General features: G+C 44.8%; 2 protein-coding genes across 5 annotated transcripts; both read right to left on the reverse strand.

The window, feature by feature from the left end:
- Nucleotides 1-219: 219 nt before the first annotated feature.
- si:cabz01101003.1 (ubiquitin carboxyl-terminal hydrolase CYLD) lies at nucleotides 220-8888 on the reverse strand. Its single transcript, XM_046380308.1, has 17 exons — nucleotides 8792-8888; nucleotides 8338-8525; nucleotides 7624-7741; nucleotides 7320-7477; nucleotides 6072-6560; nucleotides 5576-5681; nucleotides 4888-5354; nucleotides 4046-4211; nucleotides 3764-3905; nucleotides 3281-3403; nucleotides 3101-3192; nucleotides 2921-2984; nucleotides 2301-2505; nucleotides 2052-2160; nucleotides 1798-1916; nucleotides 1445-1652; nucleotides 220-1351 (listed from the first exon to the last, which is right to left on the reverse strand). The coding sequence occupies exons 2-17, from the start codon at nucleotides 8509-8511 to the stop codon at nucleotides 1167-1169; spliced, it is 2925 nt and encodes a 974-aa protein (XP_046236264.1). The 5' UTR covers nucleotides 8512-8525; nucleotides 8792-8888; the 3' UTR covers nucleotides 220-1166.
- An 881-nt stretch (nucleotides 8889-9769) lies between these two features.
- LOC124054374 (adenylate cyclase type 2-like) lies at nucleotides 9770-24003 on the reverse strand. Of its 4 annotated transcripts, none has more exons than XM_046380304.1 (26): nucleotides 23703-24003; nucleotides 20667-22034; nucleotides 18792-18989; nucleotides 18502-18663; nucleotides 18249-18398; nucleotides 17404-17558; nucleotides 17073-17184; nucleotides 16836-16963; nucleotides 16361-16519; nucleotides 16061-16220; nucleotides 15555-15722; nucleotides 15410-15438; nucleotides 15128-15181; nucleotides 14852-14915; nucleotides 14641-14738; nucleotides 14461-14545; nucleotides 14078-14215; nucleotides 13878-13955; nucleotides 13276-13451; nucleotides 12409-12493; nucleotides 12115-12273; nucleotides 11643-11789; nucleotides 11409-11516; nucleotides 11161-11275; nucleotides 10881-11005; nucleotides 9770-10709 (listed from the first exon to the last, which is right to left on the reverse strand). In XM_046380304.1, the coding sequence occupies exons 2-26, from the start codon at nucleotides 21576-21578 to the stop codon at nucleotides 10575-10577; spliced, it is 3900 nt and encodes a 1299-aa protein (XP_046236260.1). In that variant the 5' UTR covers nucleotides 21579-22034; nucleotides 23703-24003; the 3' UTR covers nucleotides 9770-10574. The 4 variants fall into 4 exon arrangements, with proteins under 4 accessions (XP_046236260.1, XP_046236263.1, XP_046236262.1 ...); XM_046380307.1 differs by lacking the exon at nucleotides 23703-24003 and adding an exon at nucleotides 22647-23689; XM_046380306.1 differs by lacking the exon at nucleotides 23703-24003 and adding an exon at nucleotides 22409-22638.
- Nucleotides 24004-24357: the final 354 nt, after the last annotated feature.

Consider the following 24357-nt stretch of genomic DNA (forward strand, 5'->3'; position numbering starts at 1 on the left):
CTGATGGCACCTCAGGAAAAGTGTGTTGATTTTCCTCAAAATCATTTTACAAACAGGTGATACTGGCTTTGTCCTTAGTTTACAACAATCTACTTTACGTAGAATTTTATTTTTAATATTACATATATGCTTTTATGTTCTTAGGTTTATTGACCGTATGTTTGGTTACTGTTTGATTATTTCAGTTAAAAAAAGACAGAAACACACAAAACCAAACTGGAAGAGTATCAAATCATTTATTAGCCAGGACACTGTCCCCATTAAACTTTAAAGTATTTGCAGTCAGCTGAAGGCAGTGGTATCATATATATACACATACTGACCTGTAAATGAAGCAGTGCAAATTATTTTATAAAGTGTACGTTTGTTACATGTTACAGACACAGTGGTTCTGTACAGCGTGTAAGCATCACTCTCATGAACACAGCTCAACTTAGGCGTAAACACGAGTACTGCCTCCCCCCAGCAGACTAATGTACCACCAACGTCATGTGTGTACAAAGCTCTTGAACAACCAGTAAGCTGCAGGCTGTTTGTCACACTGCTGTTCTTGTGTTACATTTACTGGATTATCACATTTTTATTTTGTCTGAGGACACTTTTAGTTCTGAAGCTCTGATCAGTACTTTTAAGACAGAAACAGATATGATCCTGAGTGTGGTTAGATTATGCATCTTTCTCACACATTCATTTGTTATCTGTGGGGGAAAATAGCAGCAAGACAGCAAAACTAAACATCTAATCTGGACTGTGAAAGTGTTACTTGCCTTTAGTACAAACTTTCATAACCTAAATGCACACTGAGCAGGCAGTCTTTCAGTCTGATCAGAGATAAACTGAACTGGACAGGTTTCGGTCGAAATATGATGTTATCAGTGCTCTCAGGTGGACAAACTGTGTAACAGCAACAGTTTCTGAATTACAAACACATCTCTTAATATTCCTGTGCTGCAGTCTTTCTTGAATCACCCAAGATGCATTTTATTGAATTTTATTGCTGAGGGTGAACAGGGTCTAAGACACTGAAAATTTATATTATTATCATTATTACCTCTATTATTTTAAATTATGGACGTGCTGACTGACAGTTAGATAAGACTGAAGAACCTGAGGACAAAATGTTCAGTATCTTGCTCCATGCTCAGACGTGTGTGTGTGTGTCCACATCACTTGTATAGGCTGAGCTCAGGGCTGTGGTACAGACACATGTAGGAGTCGCACAGCAGGCGGCGGGCGGGCTCCCGTAAGGACGCGGGGTCCACTCTGCTCAGCTCCTCCTCTGACAGGCTGAGGTAGCGGCCCACCTCTGGACATGCCTTCACCTGGGGTACGTTGAAGCCGTTCTCGCCACCTGGGTGCGATCACGCGGAGAGATACGGGAGCGCTTTAATAACAGTGCTTGTTTTTGAGTTCCGATCCTCTACCTGAAGTCAGGATCTCTCACCTTCCCGGTCTGCCATGCTGTCAAAGAACAGCCAGTCAGTGAGGAGGGGTCCGTGCTTGATGAAGCTCACATAATGGCTGGTCTCGATGCACGTCACGGCAAAGAGAGACATTCGCTGGCGGGTGCAGTGCAGAGGACCTGACCATGAACCCCCGGGGATGGCAACCTTCACCGGGCTGTGGGACGCCCGCTTCCTGTGACTGTGAACCTGATGAGCGATAGAAAAGACACACAGACAGTCCAGACGTAGAGGCAACACATAAGACACAGAAAATTAGGCTTATTAAATTATACGACTTGAAGTTTTAATTGACAACATTAGGGGAAGTCTCAGGTAAGTAAGAAGCGCTTACCTGAGTGTTACAGGTCTGGCAGTACTGTTTGAGATGGCCTGGAGTGATGTCCAAGTCTTCATAACACTGGAGACACTCCCACTCGGCTACAGCCTGACAGATGCTGCACTGTCTCAGAGCTGGAAAACACAACGAGTGACAGAAACTGCACTGCAGTAGAAGCACAAACTAAACCTTAAAATATAATCCGATACAAAACAGAAACACACTAAACTGCAGCTAAAATACAGATTATTCCAATTAGCTGTCCTTACTGTCATCCAGTAGGTCTGTGATGTCCATGCTGAGAGTTGGTAAGATGGCATCAAACATTTTGAAGTCCTTTCCAAACCGAGGCATGAGCAGCAAGAGGCAGGACGGAGCCTGGTGGGGTGATCAGCAACACGTAGTTTGATTGTTATACTTTATACTATTTCTTTTCTTGTTTTTTTTTTTTTCCACAACATGCAGAGTTTTGCTCCAAAATTACCTTGACGTGAAATATTGGAACTTGTTTCTGTTACCTCAACAAACTTGAGGCCGGCGTGGAGGAAGGAGGACTCCAGCAGTGTCTGGACGCTGGCGACTCTCATCCGACTGGACGATGGAGAGGTGAGAGCAATGGGGGAGTCAACTGGGGAGAGGGGTGAGGGTGAGGAGGGTGAGGCAGGAAGAGTAGGTGGGAAGAGCTGGTAGAGGTGACACTCCTGAGGCTGCTGGGTCATGGACCTGAAAGAGAGGAGGAACGAAGAGGAAAAAATTAGGAGCTGGTGTCAGTAGTTGAGATTATTAGTTCATTAAAAGTTTTTTTTTAATGACTTAAAATGTGCCTGGAGGGTGAGGTGGTTAACCTGATGATTTTAGATCATGACTGATCTTGAAGATGTCTACAACCTACTTTTCAGGCAAACTGTTTACTCGGGTAAACTTGAGGTGAACTGAATTCAACTCCAAGCCAGTTCAGAAGCTTTTTCAAACTCCTACATATGACAGAACAACTGGCTTATGTGACAGTGAATCAGGGGGTGTGTGTGTGCAGGTGTTTATGACTGCATGCAGGTAAATAATTAGTGAACAGATGCCACGTGAAACACAGTGTGTTGTGCTGCTGAGCACGTAAACAAAGAGTCATCAGTAAAGTTACCTGATCTTGAGGAGTGGCTCAACCCGGAGGAGCTGGAAAAGCTTGTTGAGGAACTCTTCAGGATCTGTTGGACAGAACAACAGCATTCCTCAGTCTGATCTCCCTCTCTCTCTCTCTCTCTCTCTCTCTCTCTCTCACACACACACACACACACACACACACACACACACACACACATACCTTTCTCCTGGCTGGTGAAGCCCGTGTCGCTGTTAGCAGCCTCCAGCAGTCTTCTCAGGGCCATGGTCTTACTGGCACACACGTAGCCAAACCTGGAAAAGACAGTGTTTTCAGATTTGAGACAGTGAGGTTTACCCACGTAAACTCCCGAGTTTAAGCCTCTGAGGCACATTGACACACCGTCGCAGGGGGTTGACTATCTCACAGCGCAGCAGGTCCTGAGCCTGACTGGAGTTCAGGTCCGTTTCAGGGTCCGAGGGCCAAAACAACACCCAGTCTGCTGAACTGCAGCAGGAGAAAAGACTGCAGGGAGACAGTGAACACGGCGGAAAGAAGAATATGAGCAGCCATACTTTTATCTGTTACGTTCAGTGACTTGTGCAATATCATTTAGAAGTGAACATTGTTTTTGATGAGGAATTCACGCTGAGTGACAGGATTTTTTTAAAGACTACAACATTCATGGAAGTTTAAGGATTCCACACTCGTTCTCGATAATTTTGTAACTTAAATCCAGATTTATGACACGTTTGACATCAATCAACTGTCGTCCTGAATGATTTTCTGAGGAGCTGCACACCTTGCTGCTTTTCATGTTGATATACTTAATATCCATACATCCCTTCTGTGAATGCAGAGGATGTAAACAGCCTCAGACTGTACCTGAAGAGCGTAGCATCCAGGTAGCAGGAGTTGAGGTGACCCTGGATGCCTCTCTTCCAGCCCTGGTAGAGCTCAATGGCCTCGTCCCCGTCCACAGGAGGCGTGTGCTCCTCCACGCGCTCGCTTCCCCATTCTGCAAAGGCTGGGAGCCACAAGGACACGTGGAAACAGTTAACGTTCATATATGCACACTCACACAGCACACACATTTTCAGCTCCACGATTAGCTTCAAACCTGCAAACCTACAGGCGAAGTCAGATGCTACCACCATGTTGTCCTACCTACAGAGTTGCATCGTTCCACTTGATTGACAGGTGTCTCAGGGGCGGGAAACCTGGAGTCCCGTCTACAGTTGCGAAGCTTGACAAACAGCCCCTTGTTGGCCGGGCAGCGGAAGTGACGTTCGCCGAGGTAGCTGCCGTCGGTTCCTGCAGAAATCTCCTTGTCCTGTCACACACAGTAGGTTTACTTTTCATCAGTCTTAAATACGTCCATGCAGTGACTTCAGTTTGCTGCTGCTGTCAAAAAAACCCACTAAGATTAAGATTTATGAGACACTTCATTATTATCAAAGACTTGGAAACATTAGTGTCTACTTCTTTCCACAATCCACATCTCAATTCAACCCTCACTACTGTATGTTAAAACAACTCTAGTGTGCCAAGAATAGGACATAAATGAAAACAAAGCTGCACTGAAACAGAGCAGCTTTGTTCTCTATTTTGTAAAGGCCATTAATTCATTTTTCTAGCCATATGAGCCAGAGCTTAATAAGCTTAATAATTAGTTTGTGTCAGTGAAGAAAATTTTACATTTTGTGTTTGCCTACTGGTAAGAACTCAAACTTAGGTCAGTTTTTGTTGTTTTTACACACATTAATGATGTAAACAAACTCTTAAAGACATCAGAAAACAACATCAGCTTGTTTCTAATGCAGTCTTGCATTGTTTACTATATAAAAATATGAATTTGGGACGATAAACTGGATCGAATGCTGTGCTCTGAGTTTTTAAGGTTACCCATTTGGATGACGGATTCTACCTTTCAAGACAATAAAACTAGCGTAGCAACTTGTTTTGACTGAAGCAGATTTGGTCAACAAGAACAAAAACCTTTAGTTTACCAGCTCAATTCCTGCCACGAGCTCTGAAATCCCACTGATACGTCCAATCCAGCGAACAACTCCAAAAAGCGGCGGTTCGTTCACTTCAACCATCGACCCCACCTCCAGCTCGCTCTCCAGTCCTGCATCCCGGTCCCCCTCGGCAGCCTCATCGTTGTCTGGCAACCTAAGCGGTGATGGAGGGCCGTGCACGCCGTTGGTGCGCTGAAGTTGCTCGGTGGAGGTTGGCGAAGTCGGGCTGCGGGGTTTGGGAGGTGGGAAAGGGACAAGAGGCAGGGGTTTGGGATTGGGTTTTGGTGGTGGCAGTGGAGGGGGGTTAAGTGCTTGCTTGGTGGGGGGCATGAGGGCGACTTTGGGAGCAGAGGCGGGTGGTGACGCAGGACCTGGCTTAGAGACGGGTGGCAGCACAGGCTTCAGGATGGACTTGGGAATGTGGGGAGGAAGGTGGTGACGGTGGGACTGAGGCTCTGAGGGGAAATGGAACGAGAGTTAGACATGTCCTGATATACCACAACAGTTCTAACATCAGTCTGCTGCACGTCAGGCTCAGTTCAACACATTTTCCGTGTGGCTCTTTACACCCTCGGAAAATCTGCTGTTTGGTTGTTAATGTGGCTCTAACAGGCTCTGCATAACAGCTGATTCTGAACACATACTGTGAGTGTTGTTAAGTAAAGGGCTGCCATACCGGGGGAAACCTTGGTGATTGGCAGAAGTCGTCCATACAGAGGAGATGGAATGTGGCAGAGCTTCTCTTCTTTACAAAAGCCGTCCCAGTTACCGACAGGAGCGTCCTGTAACGCGTGACGCAAAGTCAAACACAAAGGGAACACGTTAAAACTCATAGGATATTAACCAAATGAACATGGAAATTAATATCACCGAATATTTTAAATGCAACTGCCTACACACGAGCAAAGTGTATCCACTGAGACAATGTATTTTTATGACTTAGAAAATCAAGCAGGGGGAAGGTCTTTAGGTTTCTTGTTTTTAAGCCTGAAATGTGTTTCAGGCTTACAGTCGAGAGACGACAGGAAATGAGGGGAGAGATGGAGAATGACGTTAGACACAAGTTTAATTGTTTGTTTGTTGTTTAGTTGCCTTAATTTGGGCTTCTGTAAGAGCAGCCGTCTGCTTTTACGATGATACAAGCACAGTTTAATTTCCTCTGTCATACTGACCAGCAGGACTCCAACGTACAGCCCTGATGAGAACCGGCCAGGCAGAGGACCACAGAAGCGCACCTCCCCTGCATAGACAGCGTCTTCCAGGGGGAAACACACCCGCTGGCCAATGTGGAATGGTGAAGGCAACAGACCACGGACGTGGATCTGGTTTTGACCTGTGACAGGTGCCGACTCTGCTGTTCGAGGGAGGATGCCAATGGCGTGCGGCTGAGGAGGGCTGCTGGGGCGATGCTGGTGGAAGCTAACGTGATGACTGGCCTGCTGATTATGATGACTTGGGTTACCGTTGACGGGGTAATCGTTGCTGCTGCGGTGGTGGTCTCGATCGCGGCCTCGCTCCTGTGCGTCGGAGCCATTGCTTCGAGACCAGTGACGGAGCCTGATGTGGCTGATCGGGACGAAGAGGGCGCAGCCATCGGGGCAGCTGAAGAGCCGATGGCCCTTATAGGAACCGTTGCTTATTCCTTTACCTACTGCTGAACCCTGCAGAGACAAAAGACAGAGTGAGCTAATTACAACTAAACCGTCTGATCAGCCACAGACAAACAGGTGCATGAGAAGAAACTGGATTTTCTATGTGTGCATAACATCCTTTATGTTACATAAAAGTTAAACAAACCCCCATTTTTGATTTTTTTCTCACCATTTTCAGCAGCAGCCATGTACATGCTGTTAGTACCTCTTCATATCATACTTACCGTTAGTGGCAGAGTCTGCCATTTCCATCCTGGATATAAATTTCCTGACTATTCACATGAGATTAAAAGCAACCCATTTCTTTGAATTTTATTTAACTGATATCACCGTTTACATTCACTCTCTCTTCTTCTTCTTCTCTCCTCCTCTGGTCGCATCAGAGCTGTGTTACATCACTGCAAATTCAAACCCAGCCCTGTCCTAAACTCGTGAAATACAAGGTGGCATTTATTGTAAATCAGACTCAGGAAACGCTGACGGCAGTTGTTCAAATACGGTTCAACAAATACATATACAAAACCTTTTAAATATTGCAGGGAGCAGTGGAGCAGCCAGGAGCCTCAAACTCCTCAGAAAAAGACTGCAGTCACTGTACTCCACTGTTGTATTTCTGACAAAGCAGGTACTTCTCTTACTTGCTGTTACCACCAATAAGAAAAAGTGTCTGAAATCTTAGATTTGAAGTTAACAGCGTTATTAGATTAAATCCTAAAAACCATGAGGGACGCTGAAAAGTTTTCACTTATATCCTTGCTTCACGTTCACCTTAAGCTGCACGCCAAAAACCACAGCGCTGCTCCCTCTGGTCAGCGGCCCGACATATTTGAGCTCCGCCTCTGCCAGCTCATCCTGCTTTCCTATTTCGACCCATAGCAGAGCATCCAAAGGCAAATTGGCCAGCTGCTGCAGCTTCGTGGGATTATCTGAAAAATATTGTTATGTTAAAACAATGGGCCAGTTTTGAGTATCAGTCAACATAGACAGGAAACGTGATCTGGCATTAAGCTCCATTCCCAGAGTCTTTTAACGCTCTAAAGATCACAAACATGGAGCAGTGGCTCCTGCTTACGTAGAAGCCTTATGCGGGTCTCTGGATCAGATACCGGCTCCAACAGGCCGCTCAGATCAGCTGGGATTTCATGCAGGAACCTCCTCTCTAGTTTTAACATTTTGCCATTATCCAGCACCTGCAGGAAAACAACGGGTAGAGAGAAAGACAGATGTGTTGGAGACGAGAGGAAAGAAGTTAGGGGGCGAGTGCCACACTCATATCGGCCATTTGTAAAGGGTGACTCAGAGGCATGTGGCAGAGGCAACACATGGCAGTGATCAGAGGTATGTTTTAAGATGAATGAGTCTAAGCCAAGCCATGTACAAATACAGCCAAAAGTGACTGTATAATTAATATTAAAAACAAAGTGTCAGAACACAGTTAAAATCTCCATTATGTTTCCCCAGTGCCCAAGGTGGTGTGTTTTGTCTCACCAGAAGTTCAAAACTCAAACTATTCATTGTACAAAAGCAGCAAATCCTTAAATTTGACAAGCTGACAATGGCAAACGGTTGATTTTTTAATGTATTTTTTTGTTTGCTTGTTTGCTTGATGGATGCGGTATTTTAAGGTGACTTACAGATGGGAATCTCTTGTGTTGATAACTTGGTTACACTTTCACAGGTTGTCTCTCCTTCATATAAGTTCTGGTATCAAAATGTATTTGAAAGTGTAGGGCCATGTGCTAACTCTGATTATAGAACTATACATCAGGTTAATGTGTGTTAATACCTTAACCCAAAGGCTGTCGCCTCTGCTCTTATCCTGCTCCTGGCACATGAACCCCCGCTGCAGCCGAATGGTTCCCTCCAGCTGGTCCTGGATCTTCAGGTCGGTCGAGATCAAAAACATTTTGGGGGGGCGGCGCTTCCTGTGTGACTCATGGACCCCTGACATCTTATGCATGACTTTTTAAGCGGCTGGGTCACGGAGAAATTAAATCCTTCATTGTCCCGTAAAATAAATTAATGATTATAACGATTTTCGACTAAACGTCAAGAGCCGTAGCGAGTGTCGACAGGTCACGACAGTTGAACAACGTTCACGTTTAAAGTTTCTTCACACAGAATTTCATTTGTGAAAGCCGCGAAAACAACCCAAGCTACATTTCTGCCTTACTGTCGAGTAGCTAACAAAACACGCAGTTATCTCTGATAAAAACCGTGTGCGTTTATTAAACACTCACCGACTTCATTAACTCCGACAGTCAACATTTTCCGTCACATTTAAAGCAACGCTTTAATAACAAACCGCACTGTGAAGCAGGAAGCGGAATGAGTGGCATCAATAGGAGCCAATAGGCAGCGAGAAAAGTTCAGCGGGGTAGTTCCAGCCAATCAGAGCCGACGTGGGTGTTTCTGGAACCGGGGGAAATTCCACAGTTCTCGAAAAGCAAAAGGTACAGACTACATATGCACAAGAGGAAGCTGGCACATTCACGGACACATCAGTGATTGTAATATTTTCTTTATTAGTTTATAAATAAAATACAAAAATATTTCCTTATACTGAACATACTCAAGCTCTTTTAAACGTTCACACTTCACATCATCCCTTACAGAAATATATTAGTGAAAGAAAAGGAGAAATATTATTTATTCAATCCACACTGGACTGTAATGACAATCTCCTTTTAAAAGAATACAATACAATAGGAAGTGCAATGTCAAATGTGCATTATCTGTCCTTTCAGGGCACAATAAATCATGGCGCCAACGTGCAGTTGTGTTACAGCATCATGTGGGGTAGTATTTCGGGCAGTAATGAATAGGGAAATCATAATTTGAATCAGCAATGTCTGCTGTAAACCTCTCCTGATCCAGCAGAGAGCAACATTAACCCGTGTTCCCCTTTTTGCTTCGTGACACTGTAATTAAACCCGTGTCTACTTCTACATGTTCACGGGGTGTGAGAACTTTGAACTGTGAGTGAGTTTCCCATCCCAGTTTTTTTCTTCAAGTGAATCATTTTCACTGGGCGTAAGAAGTAAAACTCTCCAGGATTTCACAACAAAAGCACAGATTAGAGACAACACGTACAGTACTACAGCAGAAGCCTTTCCCACACTGTGAATCAGTAGATAAATCTCAGATCTATCTTGTCATCCCATGGAGGTGGAGAACCCAGTCACTATCGCACAACTCTTTCAAGTACACATATCGCCTTCCCCAAGTGTCCTACATTTAATGAATGTAATGTACCAACATACTCTCTCTCACACACACACACACACAAAGCTGAGCCAAAGCATAAATGCTGTTTTGCAAATGGGAAAGCCGAAAAATAAAATAAACTGCAAAAAATGTTAATGTGCTTATTTGAGGGACAAGCTACTTCTACTTCTATTCATAAAATACATTAATTTGTGGTACAACTCAGATGGATACCTTATTTTATATAAATTAGTGATACACGAACACTGTTGGACAGTGGATGCGATTCAGCCATGTCAAGTGTACCGAAAAACACAAAAAATTTCCAATTGTAAGTTCCCAGAACGGTACAGTGGAACATGTGGGATGCCAAATGTCAGTTTCACATGATAACCGAGATAAAATACAGATACAATAAGCAACATGGTTTGCCATTAAATAGTCCATGAGTAGAAAGCTTCCAGTTGCCAGGAGTAGTCTTCATTTAACCAGTCAGGATTGTATTTAGCGTCTCATCCGAAAGACAAAGGCAGCTCCTCCGCAGATGTGAACGATCAGCAGGTGATACCCTGTAGTGCTACATCTCTGTATGAGCATCAAGTCAGTGCAGAGGCCTGGGTCAACATCCAGTAGTCCTTACCACTGATTATGTTTACCCTAATGGCCGACCAGAATGGCTCAAGTAGTGTCAGGTTAGTTCACAAGGCCGGCACGTCTGGCACACCAATAAAACGAACACTCACTAGCATTTGCAGCTAATTTTGCATCCAGTTCCGAGCGTCGAGTTTAAGTCCGTGCAAGAGTCGGCCGTGGAGGTCAGAAGTGAGGAGACGAGTGGTCCGTGTTAACAAAGTAGGTGGTGAGTTCCCCTTTGCCTTTGACGTTGATTACTCCTCTGAGAGTGACGCCGTATCCCACACTCTCGACCATCTGGGCTGTCTCCTCCGTCACCTGCGAGAGCACAAAGAAAAGAATTACAGGATGTGTGTGTGTGTGTGTGTGTGTGTCGCACAAAATCTAAACTGCAAACATTTCAGAGTGAAAAGCAATGGCTGAGAGAGAGGATGTATGTTCCGCCATATGAGCCGCCCCTGACCCTGTTTTGACTCATTTTCCTCTGACCTGTATCTTGTCCAGTACTCCTGTGCTATCCATCCTGCTGGCCACGTTTACAGAGTTCCCCCAGATATCATACTGAGGTTTATGAGCTCCAATCACTCCAGCAATCACCGGACCATGGTTTATTCCTGCAAGTAAAACAGCGGGGAGGGATGAATAAACACTTTTTCCTGGGAGGTTTAATACACTCTTGCATGCAGCAGAAAATATAAGACAAAGAAACAATTATAAGGCATTTGGAATTATTAACCACCACATCAGTATTAATGTAGAATAAACTCACCTATCCTGAGTTTGAAGCTGTTGAAAGAGTGTGTGTTGATAAGTTCGAGTTTGCCCATCAGAGCGATGGCAAACTCCACCATGGAGCGCACATGACTGTAGGACATCTCAACTTTCTGTAGGGGGAGCCAGAGATCACGTTAACGTGGGGCAGGGTCTCTTAACAAGATTTTTAGACTTTCAGACATCTCGTAAATTCCTTTTAAAGATGAATGAAAACACTTTAATTTCTAAGATGCTGAGCAAAACCTTTCTTTCGTCCCCCAGAGGCGAGTGTGTGAGCCCGGCGGCAGCCATGTACGTGCTGCCGATGGTCTTAATCTTCTCCACTGAAGAAAATTTGGGCTTTGAGAGAAGCTGCATCATAGAGACACGATGAGAAGGTGAGAAAAATAAAAGAAAAAAACAAGAAGAGGAGCATTAGTGACACAGGTAAGATGTTCCAGGCTGGTAATACTGACAGCACATCTTCTTTCCTCATACCTCATCAAAGTCTGATATGATCTCATTGAGGAAGCGCAAACACTCCAGACCGTCCCTGTTGGCGCTGCTCTCGCTGTAAAACTCTTTGAACTGGGGCACCGAGGCGAACATTATGCACACACAGTCATATGACTGACTGTACAGGTCCTGAAACACAGTTTTTCAAAGTGAAGGACTGAATTCCAAGAAAATATGCATACTGCAGATTATTTACTTTCACAATAGGTTTAAAGGTCGGGATAGTAACACCTAAGCATTCATCTATTTTCTCAAAATGTCCCTATTTTCCTTAAAAGCAAAGTCTCAGTCACAGTTGGGGTTAGCAGCTAACTTTCGAGCGTTTCATTATTCTTTACAATTTCATACTGCACACAGCAGAAAATGATTTGTGGAAGCTGGCGTAGCTAAAAGAACGGCAGCTACGTGGATGAGCGCTCTACCGTCCATCCCCGCCGTGTTTTGTTTCCCTTACCTGGTTGCGAATATGTTTTCCCATGAAGAAGGAGGCGACGTGGAGCGGCAGCACGTTCTGAAGGAGGAGCTTGTTGACGTTCTCCATGGTCTCCATCTCCTCTCGCTCCGTCTGGAAACAACGCTCCAACAGGAAGTCCACACGGCAACCCAGCTCATCCTGAAGAGAAAAACAGAGTACAAGTGTGTATGAGCAAGAAATATTATTCGCACATGTGAAAATTCCTTCCTGAAATGGCAGAAAAGACATCTTGTATACGTGCACACACACACACACACACACACACACACACACCTGTCTGGCCAGTATGAGGCATACAATGTAAAAGATGACCAGCCAGACCCCGGACATGATCTGAGGGTCCTTCAGCACTCCCGGCCTGCAGACAAACACATTCACATATTTAGAGCAACGCTGTCACATAACCAGGACTACTAAACCACTATTACGGTTTTTTTCCCCTCCATTGCATAATTTCTCAGACAAGAGTGTCTTGTATCTCACAGTGAATGCGAGCTGTTCTCCTGGGCAGGCCTCTTGCTACAAAAAGCCCTTGAATAAATGATTGTGATCTGAAACTCCAGACAAGGAATCACAATCAGGACTTTTGAGTGTCAGACAAAAGGCAGGAAATTTAACACCTTCGGCTGAGCGAGACAGACAGTGTGGGGAGTATGGACGGCAGCGAATGAATGTGGACGAGTGGAAAGTGAACTTCGTCAGGATGACTTGGAGTGTGTGTGACTGTGTGTGGGCGGCTCGAACAGTTCACCTGTTAGCATAGTGTTAACAAAGACGGGATAACTTTAACACTTTTTGTATGTAGTGGGGGAAAAATTAATGCTAATTAATGCACAAGATAGTGTTGTGCTCAAAAGGCTGCAAAACCCAAAGATATTTTTGGTGGCTTTTCCTATGAAAGTAATTTCAGTGGTTAATACATTGATTCATCACTTCACTACAAGAAAACTGATGTTAAGGAAGCTTCTTGAACTTGAGGGTCGATATTCAAAATCAGATCTTTATTAAGGCAGCAAATGAAAATCAATATCGCCAAAATGCAGCTGCTGCTTGAACTGATTTTCAGAATAATCTTCAGATACATGACACTACACTGAATCCCTGGCGTTTAAACGTAAAGGCACATGCAGCGTTACTAACTTGGTGTCGTTGTAAAGCAGGTCGACGAGGCAGTACGACCTCGGGGCGTAAACGTGGAGGAAGAGGGCCAAGTAAACCACCACCGCCAGGGTGAGCAGCAGCGCCTTCACTGACATGCACGTCCTGACGAACACGATCACTCCCAGCATGGCCAGCAGGCAGCAGTACAGGTAGTACTGGATGTTTGGAGGAAGAGGTATAGGTGGGAGGAGGAGAAATGTGGGACAATGACAAGTTATGTGTGACGCTCAAAGCTCGTACTGAAGCTCTCAACATTCCAGACCTAATAAAAGAACCTTCCTCTGGGTTATGAAGTACTGTGCTGGAGGCAGAGAAAACCTCAGGATACAACTGTCTTTACCAAATGAAGAAGCACTGAACTGATTGCTTTGGACACGCTTAAGTTGCCATGGAAGAGCTGAGGTATTCTAGTAAAGGCCACTGTCAGACATTCAAAACAACATGCTTGATGAATGAGTATGATGAAATAATGTCCTTTATTCCTGCGCCTTTTTATTATTTGGGCTTCCTGTGTGTATCTATAGATATACATTTTGTTTTGCTAATGTAGCTTCAATACATGTTCATTTGGAGGTGCTTACAGGCACAGTGTAGAGTCTGAGACCCTCCAGCTCTGTCCTGTTGGTGATTGCCGTGCAGTTGTTTCCTGGGAGGAAGAACTGAAAGACGAAAGCAGAGAGGACAACAGCAACAGAGGGAAAAACAAAAAAATGACTGATCGAAACAACAAACGCTCCAACAGGAATTAGAAAAGTAAAAGGCAGGCGGGAGAGGGACTCACAAAGTTGAGGACGGCCATGAGCAGAGTGATGAGCACACAGAGGGACACCACAAAGACTCGCAGCGCCGCCCTGGAGGAGACGCCGCGGGACAGTCCTGATATCCACTGGACGCTCAACGGCATCTTTGAACGCCACTTCTGGACACAAACGCGCATTCAAACGTTGAGAACAGCAATACTGAGAGGGTCAGTGGAATCACAACATGCACCTCATTTGCTCAAGTTTGGTACAAAATGATGCTAACATAAATGAGCTAAGCAACTGACACTAAACCATATGCACTGTAGATCACCTGTCGATAAGTCACCCCACACTTCTTACCAATACAATACCGATACTGCTCAGTGTGATTACAATTGTGCCGCCACGCGTTTCCATTTACCTCCAAGTAGCCGGTGAAAGCGATGGACAGGAGCAGAACCAGCACAGGGAAGGTCGCGCCGTACGACACAGCCATCTCAAAGTTACTGTAAAGATACGTGTTGGCATGTCAGCGAGAAGCTGCGAGAGCACACTCGAAATAACCAGTTAATTGGTTTGTTTATTAATGACCGCGACTCACTTCTGAGAAACAAGCATCTGGACGGCGAAAAGCGTGACGAAGATTAAAGCTACACAGCTCATTGAGTGGTGCAAACCCTTCACTTCCGAAAGGCGAAACTGGAACAGAAACACATAAACATCAGGCAAAAAAGGAGTAGAAATATTTGACTTGCAAACACTCATCATGCAATGTGTGAGCCTATTTGCTTTGGACCACAGAGTGAAGCTACCTGTCTCTCCAGGCTCAGGTCGTTGAACAGCAGAGTCAAACAGTTGAGCCTCTTTAATCTCCTCCTTAATCAAGAAATCAAAATCGACAAAGTGGGTGGATAAGAAACATAAAAGAAGACAGGAAAGATTATCACAAAACTCAATCAAAAAGATCAGTAAGGCCAAATATGTTACAACTTGTGTTCTCAAATTGAGAGGTAACAAGTTTCATGTTGAAGAAGCTGCTTAAAAGGCATGACGTGTTCTCATGGCTTCCTACCAACAGTCAAACTTACCCTGCAGTGTCTATCGTGTCCAGTGATCCCCGAACACCGTTATCCACAACCAAACTGGGACAAAGCAAGAAACCGTCAGACACAGCTTTAACACACAACACACACACACCTGATTCAATCTGTGGGACTTTACAAATAAAACAACGCTAAGAAAGAGCTCCTTTATACCTAATTGTTAAAAGCATGTAATGTCCAAACAGAAAAAGCATAAAATATGTGTTTTTACTTTCTGTGTTAGCAGCTCCCAGTGCAAAAAGCTGCATACTTCACCAGCTTACTTACCAGGCGTTGTTCTGACATGGAGGCTTTTCCTGAAGCAAACACACACACACAGTCAACAGAATGCAAATCCCACTATCACCTATGTCAATATATACAATGCAGATGTTATGATAGATGAACAAATGACCAGAGTTGGTGTACACACAGCAGACAGGTTCATGACAACACTGGTGGGGATGACCGCCTTCTTGGAAGGTTTAGCGTCAGGGTTGCTTAGGTCTGCGAAGGGGTGGATGGTCCTCCAGGACTGCAGGTACTGGGACATCCGGACCGACGCCCGCTGCCTGTTCTCTCCTGCCGCGAGAGTGTTTGGCTGAAATAAAGACACAGACGGCTTTATTTCACTTCTTTCACACGGCAGCTAGAATTTGTTTTCCTGCACCCCCCCTCATCAGTTTCCTAACTAGGAAACTGATACCTTAGTTTGACACTTTTAAACACTTGAAAAAATGCTGCTACTGCTATTTTTTTTTCAAACTGTTTTGTTTTTGGATGCACAAGTTCAACAAAGAAAGTAAATAATCCCGTATTGGTAACAAGCAGTTAACTAAAAACCATAAACATACTATATCACAACGAGCATGTTAAAACCGTATCCTTGACCACAGACAGACTGCAGTACATGCACTTCACCAACAGGTTTACACCCACCAGTTTAGGTCTCCTGGAAATGCTGTCCGGATTGCGGGGGTCAATCACCAGGTAGGTTTTTCTCCCTGTAAGAAGAGGATCCCGACTGCCTCCGTTCCCCTCCTCCACGTGATACACTCCATTCAAGTGCTGCAGGGTCTCCTCTGTGATGTGGACTCGCCTATTAATAAGAATTGTAACAGTAAGAAAGAAAGATGATTACATACAAATGTGTAGAGAGGCAGCAAAACTCAAAATACATCCCCTGTCATCTACACCATAGATGTATTATCTGTCGGCAGGTGTTAAGTCTTTCCTCACCCAGGAAGGCCTCCAGACTCCATGTGATTGGCTAACGTAACGTCATGTGACCACACGTCATACTGCCACTTCTGCAAGCCGATCACACCACAGAGCACGTTGCCAGTGTGGACGCCCACCCGCATGCTGATCTCGACCCCCGTCGCCTCTCGCAGTTTACTGCAGACGGACAAAAGTATTTGTGAAATCCGAATCACAGAGCCTTACAAAAATATTCAGTCTCGCTAAATTCTGTCACTCTTCATTTGTCTACTGACATGTTATTACACACTGTAACTGTGGGCTTTGGGCTATAATGTTTACCATATAGTGTGGCTCCAGTGGCTGAGGACAGTCTAATGGAATAAAAGTGCCACAAAGACAACAAGGAAATTGTACACAGAACAGCAGATGCAAATAAAGAGCACTGAATAGCTACTATTCCAGCACTGGAAAAAGACATCAGATAACTTTAGGTAAATTCTAATAAACCGACCTGATGGCAGTGCACATGTCCAGTCCCATCTGAACACAGTTCTTGGCGTGGGTGGGGATGGGGTCAGGCAGACCAGATACGCAGTAATAGCAGTCGCCCAAGATCTTAATGCGAAGACACCCATTCTTCTACAGACAGGAAGAAACAGAGAGGGGAAGTCAGACTTAGATGGGTCATAACTAACACAAAACTATATGAAGAGACACTAGTTGGCGTGGGATGCGCTGGCATTTTCACCTTGGCGATGTCATCGAACCTGCCGAAGAGCTTGTTGAGGACGGCGACCAGCTCCTCTGGTGAGCAGGTACTCGCCAGCTTTGTGAAGCCCACAATGTCTGCATACAGGATGCTACGCCAGCCCAAACAGACAGACACAAACATTAGGCACGTATTTGTACGATAGCAGCCTTCAGTGACTCAGCGCTACAGATTAAATACAATAAATGCACAAGCACATATGCACATCGATTTAGCTGGAGAACACAAAAGAACATTAAAAGCAACCGGGTGCGCTGTGAGGAGCACACGGGTCTGAGACATAATACGTGGACAGAGTGCAGGTCGTCACCTGACGTCTTTGTGCTGCCGTATGTAGAGGCTGTGAAAGTTGTGGATCTTGGATTCGTTCTCCTCGTTGCTCTTGGGCTTGGAGAGCCTCTTTATCACCTCCGTTTTCAGCTCCATGGCGATGTACCGTGGCAACACCGACAGGAGGAGCCGCTCCTGTTGCCAAGGATACAGAGAGGACCGGGGGGTGATGAGTTTTTGAAACCCGGTAAACTGGGTCACTGAATTTCTGTCTTACAGGGACGACAAGCTGCACACAAAGGCCACGGAAGAAATAGGCGGCCATCAAAAGCCTCTTTGAAGCGATGCCATGTTTGCTCAGTCGATCACGTTTCATCTGGCTGTTTACTTGCTCTGAATAGTGTCCATTTGGGTTCGCCAATTCTACCGCTGCTGGGCTTCAGGCGAGTGAATGATTAATCTATTGACTTAATAGCCAGAAAGGCATACAGTAACCAAAGCCAGGCTGTCCGGGTAAAGAGCCCTTTAATGAGAGTGATTACACATAACGATTTTAAATTCAGAGCAACAAGCTGCACAGAAGAGAACTGCATCAGCACGATGTCTACTCGATCATATCATTGTTTTTATCAGGTGAGATGCTCCTTTAAAAATGCCTGAGTGGTTGCAGCAACTGACAGAATATATTAATATTCACTAGTTTTAATAAATGAATCTCTTGGCTCACCAACATCACACATTTTGAAGTAAAAAAGATGCTTGTGTTGCAATAAATTGAGACAAGCAGAGCAAATAAAGTCTGAGTCAAATCAAAATTAATTTGTGCAGAGAAACAACAAGTGACAGCTACACTTTCTGATGAGCTGAAGTCGTCAGTGTCTTAACCTGCTGATATTTCCTTATTTCCTTCTGCGAGCGAATGGCGCTGAACTCCTCTCTCTTCTGATTGGATATCCTGAGATCGTGCTCGGTCATCCACAGGTGGAAAATCCCGACGCAGTTCACGCACACAAACAGCACAGCGTTCGCCACCAGCTGAAAGAAAAGAGGAAAGAGTTTCAAAAAGATGACACTGGAAAGAAAACAGGAAATCTATTATTTTTGCTCGTAGGTGCATTCAAACACAGGTAATCTTTACCTGCTCAACCAGGTCCGGCGTCTCCGGGCTCGTGACGGGGACATAGACGCTGATGATGATGATGTGTGAAACACTGGTCCCAATCCCGACCATGAGGGCCCAGGCCATAGAGAGAGGCAGCACTGTGTACACACTCAGCGAGAGGAAGAGGAAAAACGCCACCTGAGAAGGTAAGAGAGGAGTGAAGGGAAAGAAGAAGAAGAAGGAAGCGTGAAGAAAACGCGAGTTAGAGGTCTACAACATTTAAGCGTTGTTAACGAATATAAAATCTCTTGTTGCTTCCTTCTCACCTGCTCCCACGTTGTCACAGGACCTCCGGTGAAGATGAAGACGATGGCAGTGACGTAAAGCGTCCCCCACACGAAGAGGGCCAGGGCTCCTCCACAGCGCCTCACCGTGGCCAGCCAGGGCAGGCAGACGAGCAGGACGGCACTCAGACAGAGAACCACACACACCACAGACAGAGCACCGACATGGACATCGATGTTCTGCACACAGAAAGGTGCACATTAGCGCGTTAGCGGCTGTGGGACAAAGCCACATCTCGAAAAATGAAAACGACAAAATTTCAACATGAAGGCAGCGAAATCTAAATTCACTTGCACCTGAAAACCTGCAACACTTGAAATCATCGCTCTCGTTTGGAACCTTCCTTTTTGAAGGAGGAAAGTTTTGAGTCCAGTTTTTAACTTCTCCCATGAGGCAGTCGTTTCTCTTTTGCATATAAGTTCCAAATAAAAGAAACGGGAAAGACGTACTGTGTTACGGTTACTGTAACCCTTCACTGAATTACTGTACAGTGACGCATACTGTTACCATGTCATATAACCACAACACCGTGACAAAGCACCAGATAAAGACCTACTTTGCATTGTTCCGTTTTGACTCAGCTGTTTACCACATCCACCTGTCCACTCTGCACTGAAATGAAAATGTCTTTCGGACATGAAAGCCGGGCTGAGCTTTCAACAGCCGGCGCAACGCTTTTTAATCTGCTCCTGCCGTGGGAAGCAAGAGTCTTTCAGTTTCTTCAGCAATGGGACAACATGACGTGTGATACACAATACACACGTGGCGAATATTTGCAGAAAATACATTAAATACTTCTTTTTTCTTTTTACACAAAAGTAGCACCACTCTTTTGTACTTTTAAATTAGAAACCAAAACAAGCCTGTGCTGCTTGAAGATCATGATGGACCAAGAAACAAAAGTGAAACACAAGCACACTGTTCCTGGCTAAGCTAAATGCTTTGTTTCATCCTGTTAATTATCTACAGCACTGCTAACAATTACAGGTTTAGATTTTAAGGTGAAAAAGTCCAAAATAACTGGAGGAAACAAAAGATTTTTGTACTGTGTTTTTCACTGCGGGCTGACAAAGATGACCCACATTTGTGCTGTTTTCACAGGTGCTTCTGTTCTGTACAAATGAACAGTCACTTGACTGACAGAAGCACAGGTATGTTGAGGTGTTTCTGAAAAACGGGTTTAATGCTCTACTTCCTCGTCCCATGTTGGAGTTGGCTGTAAAACATTTTTCAGACAAGTGCTGGTTGTTGTCAATCACTAGACTGCTGCGAAGGAGACAGATTTATTATGTCCTCTTTCACTTCTTGTCGTCAGCTGAGTCTGTGACAACACAAATGGGTCTTACATTAATGAACTCAGACTGTAACCTAATTGTTTGTGAGATATCACAACTGCCTTCCCTGTAACCAATCAACCAACACTGGATATTTGAGAGCAGCTTAAGACAAGCCACACACAGAACAGAATAATAATGGCAAAAGTAGTCAGCAACTTTTTAAAAGGATTTCTTTGTTAATAAGCCAAACATTTGAATATGTTTGTAGTTTTGAATATGAGGGTAGTAAAATATATGTTATATATGACATTTGAAGATTGGTCAAATGGGACAACGTGCTGGACCTTTTTTCATGTTTTTTGACATTTCATAATCACAATTCTAAACAATAAAGATAAAGAATGAAGAACAGTTAGCTGCAGCTCTAACCTCTCAGTTATTTTCTTGGGTTCACCGAGTCCAGTCTCTTCACCTTACAACAGCCCCAGGCGAAATACTGAACTTATTATGATGTAACACAGAGAAAAGCTGCAAATCCTCACATTTTACACACAAACACACACACACTCCATGCCTCACCCTTCCTGTGGTGGGGATGAGGACGATGATGGCCACACAGAAGGCCAGTGACAGCACCAGTCCAGACAACATGGCCGGGGTCTCCTCCACGCACTGCAGAAAAGCCCTGTGGCACGCCTGGTAGCAGCAACACATCCCCTCTTTCAAAGTCCGCCTGGAATGGGTGCTTTGCTGGTCCTCGTCCCTGTCCTCGTCGTCCCACCTCACGTCGATGCTGTCCCGTGCTTGGTGGAGCGTGGGCACGCTGTCACTGAGCGAGTTTTGTGCTTTTGGTTTCTCAGCCAAGTCGCTTTTGGAAATGCGTCCGTCACCGTGCGGACTACTGTTGCCGTTTCTGTTCGAATGAGAAGCGTCTGAACTGGGTTCGGGGAAACTGACAGAAGACACAGGGTTCGTCTTTTCAAAAGAGCTCCCATCAAGTTCAAGTAACTCTTCGTCGCAGAGGTCGGTGCTGAAACTGGTGCAAGCGTAACCCGGGCTGGACTTAGTGCTGCTGTAGTCAGAGTCGCTGCCGCCGTTCATTTGCAGAGAGGCTGCAATGTCAGCCTGTAGCCTATCAGAGGATGAGTTGACCAGGACATCGAGATCCGTGGCCTGTGGGGTCACACCTGTCCCCTTGAACATAGAACTGGCCTCGAGAGGTTCAGGGACCTGCATTGCTTTCACCACACCCACCTCTACGGAAACCTGGGATTCACAGGGTCCAGCTTGCAAAATGTCAACGCCATCGCTTTGTCTGGGTGGTTTCATCCCGTTTGTTGTTTCGCTGAAGTCGTCGAGCTCCAGGACATTTCCTCCAGAGATTCTGCTCTTCCCATCGCTGGAGATGACCATAATGTTTGGCACTAAAGACCCTTGTGAGCCTTCTTCCCCAGGCGTCCCGTTTTGGTGAAAACCTTGTGACTCTGGCATGGCGACCCGTGCGAGTGTGACGAATTTCACCGTCTATCAGCTTGTCACTTTGCTTTTTCTGGCTGTCTGTCTCTCGGTCAGCTTGTCTGCTTGATGAGTGCACTCTAGAATCGCGTTTACACCTTTACCTCGCTGTTGTCAGGTGCTGTCTGTGTCCGTGCAGCAGGGACAACTTCTGCCCGCGTCTGCATGTCACAATAAATTAATGAAAACAAAACAAAAGCAAACAAACAAAAAAAAAAATCAGGGAATTTTCAGTCTGTTCCAGTGAGAGTCCAGCTCCTCTGTTCTGAACACTGTCCTACAGGTAAAAAGATATCAAAATAAATTATGACGATGGTGAAGACTGTGACACGGGAGGTTAGGCAGATCCGTCAAGGTCCCAGTCCAGAGAAGGACTCTTAAACCACAGCATAATCTCCTTTAACGAGTGCTGGTCCATGCTGGATCGTCTCTCTGCCAAAAACAGATGAAAAGTTTAAAAAGTTAAAACCGAGTCAGCACATAGCAAAGCATAAACACATAAATCCACTCCTGAATATGTTAGCTTGGTTAGCAGAGACTGTGGCTGTGTCAGTGTTACCAACCAAGTCCAGTAATGGCAGCCAGGGAGTCATGCGCATGGTTTTAATGCCAGTTCGATGACAAACTCCTTCTATCCATTTCCCCATTATGCAAAAAAACTTGTTAGTCTACCTACAGGCCCTTCCTCTGTGACACACACTCGTGCACAACACACACAAGTCCACACTGTTCAGATGTGTACTGGAATGACAGTCTGCGACGCACCCAGCGCACATTAAAAACATTTTTTTCCAGTCGCCACCTACACTCAGTGTTTTACTCTGATAGGCCTTCCTGTTCTGCTTCTTCTTCTTCTTTGCTGCTGTCCGGCTCAGTCAAAAACAGCCTGATCAGTGTGCAAAACATCATGAGTACCTGCCTCTGTCTGCTCCAAAGCCAACATTAATTCCTGGATAAAAAATCTCTCTTTAATCCGCCTCTTCTGCCACAGGTACACATCTGATTTAATAGCAAAGTCGCAGAGGGATTAAACATCCGATTCACCTTGATTGACATTATGCTGTGCCCCTTTTCACATCACATGATAACAATCCGGTGTTTTGTTTGGTATTTTTAAGACGACGCACTTCTGTGGTAATGACAGCACATCTACTGCCCTCGCTTGAGTGAACTGCTGTTCCTCTGGCTTCCTTTTTTCCCTGTCTCGTGGTTTCACTACTCTGTTCTGCTGTTAAACAGTTTGCAAAACGAAGAGGGGTTTTCCAAAACCAGCTCAGACCTCTTTAGACCAGTACCAAACCAGGATCGTTGCATTTTCATTTGTTTTGACTGAACCCATTTTAAATGCACCAGTTTCCTCAGCGCTTCCCCAGTTTAAATCAAGGTGGACGCAGATAGATTGACTTTCAGAGTGGCATATTTTCAAATTACAGACACTGCCTAACATTTCCTGCTGTACTTTAAGCTTGGACTGCAGCTTTCCTTCTGTACTACTTAAAATATCTGTAGTCTTGACATTAAATACAGTGTTTGTGCTTAAATATGTGTGAAATGGAGCCCCTTGATGAAGTCCTCCAATTACTTGTTTTTTTGGACTGGCATTTTGAAATCCGAAAATGTGTAGGTCATCATGAGCAAGCCCTCATATCTGAGAAGGACGAGTCATTGGCTCCTTGGATCAATGCGGATGGAATACGGAGGGGGATTTAAGCCAAAAGATGTTATCAACAATGGCGAAAAACTGAATGAGTGTCCTAACAAAGCTGTCTTATCAGCCGACCTGAACTTTAATAATAATCAGATCAGCTAATCGGCTTATCGATAACCATGAATGGAGTCCTCACTCATCTTTAAAAAAAATCCTTCTAAAGGTCTTTTTGTGTGGTGTGTTTCCTAACGCTGCATGGCAGCGTTAATTAATTATTAACGCTCAGCTCAAAAGTTATTATGATTTGACTTGTTTAACGTCCATAAAAAGAGCTCAAAGAGCCGAAACAGCTGCGACAGGGCGGCTGAACATCGCCGGGGTTGGACTCCAGCGTGGCATTTGGAGCACAGAAAGTTAAGTTAAACCTTTGTAAAGATAATTAGCATCGTTACCTCGTTGTTTATTAACGTTATCCTCGCTCCCTTTAACGTCAGTCGGCTCGTACACACGATAAGATTAATTCCCCCCTGCGTCCTCGTCGCTCAACTTCCTCCGTCATTATTTTTTATTTTTATTTTTTTTATTCTTCTCACAAACACTTTTAAGCTCTAAAACTCTGGCAAAATGCTCCCAAAACATCGCGTTAAATAAATAAAAAAAACAACAACGACAAAAAGTCTCCCGTCCGTTTCTGCTGCACGAGAGACCGTGTGATGTCTGAGCGCGAAGCAGGTGAGTGAGGGAGGAGGGCGCGCGCACGCCAGCGCGGGGCACGAGCGCCACGGTCCAGCTACGCAAATAGCGCGAGGTAAACAGACAGTCGGAGGGAGAGACGGAGAGGAAGGACGGGGGAAAGGTCAGACTGACTGATGGAGAAAGTATTTCAGACCCTTAACTGAAGTACTGTGACAGTACTGCTGCACTGACAATACCACGGAAGTAAAAGTACGTGCGTATAATCAGGAAAATGTACTAAAGTACTGCACGCAGTTTATTATTGTCACATATCATTGGTTGAGCTGGAGCAAATCATTTTTCTGTTCAGGACTGCAAGTATCGAATATTTTCATCACGGATTAATGTGCTGATTAATTAATTGATTGATTT

Source organism: Scatophagus argus, chromosome 23, assembly GCF_020382885.2.
Source record: "Scatophagus argus isolate fScaArg1 chromosome 23, fScaArg1.pri, whole genome shotgun sequence".
Taxonomy (NCBI): Eukaryota; Metazoa; Chordata; class Actinopteri; family Scatophagidae; genus Scatophagus; species Scatophagus argus.

Coding starts and splice junctions, on each gene's coding strand:
- si:cabz01101003.1 (XM_046380308.1), bottom strand. CDS start 8,511: ATGCATAAGATGTCAGGGGTCCATGAGTCACACAGGAAGCGCCGCCCC. Junction 2,985..3,100: donor CTTCACCAGCCAGGAGAAAG/GTATGTGTGTGT, acceptor TCTGTCCAACAG/ATCCTGAAGAGTTCCTCAAC. Junction 2,161..2,300: donor CCGGCCTCAAGTTTGTTGAG/GTAACAGAAACA, acceptor TCACCCCACCAG/GCTCCGTCCTGCCTCTTGCT.
- LOC124054374 (XM_046380304.1), bottom strand. CDS start 21,578: ATGCCAGAGTCACAAGGTTTTCACCAAAACGGGACGCCTGGGGAAGAA. Junction 18,399..18,501: donor CGCCGGACCTGGTTGAGCAG/GTAAAGATTACC, acceptor CTTTTCTTTCAG/CTGGTGGCGAACGCTGTGCT. Junction 15,182..15,409: donor CCATGTCAGAACAACGCCTG/GTAAGTAAGCTG, acceptor GCTTTGTCCCAG/TTTGGTTGTGGATAACGGTG.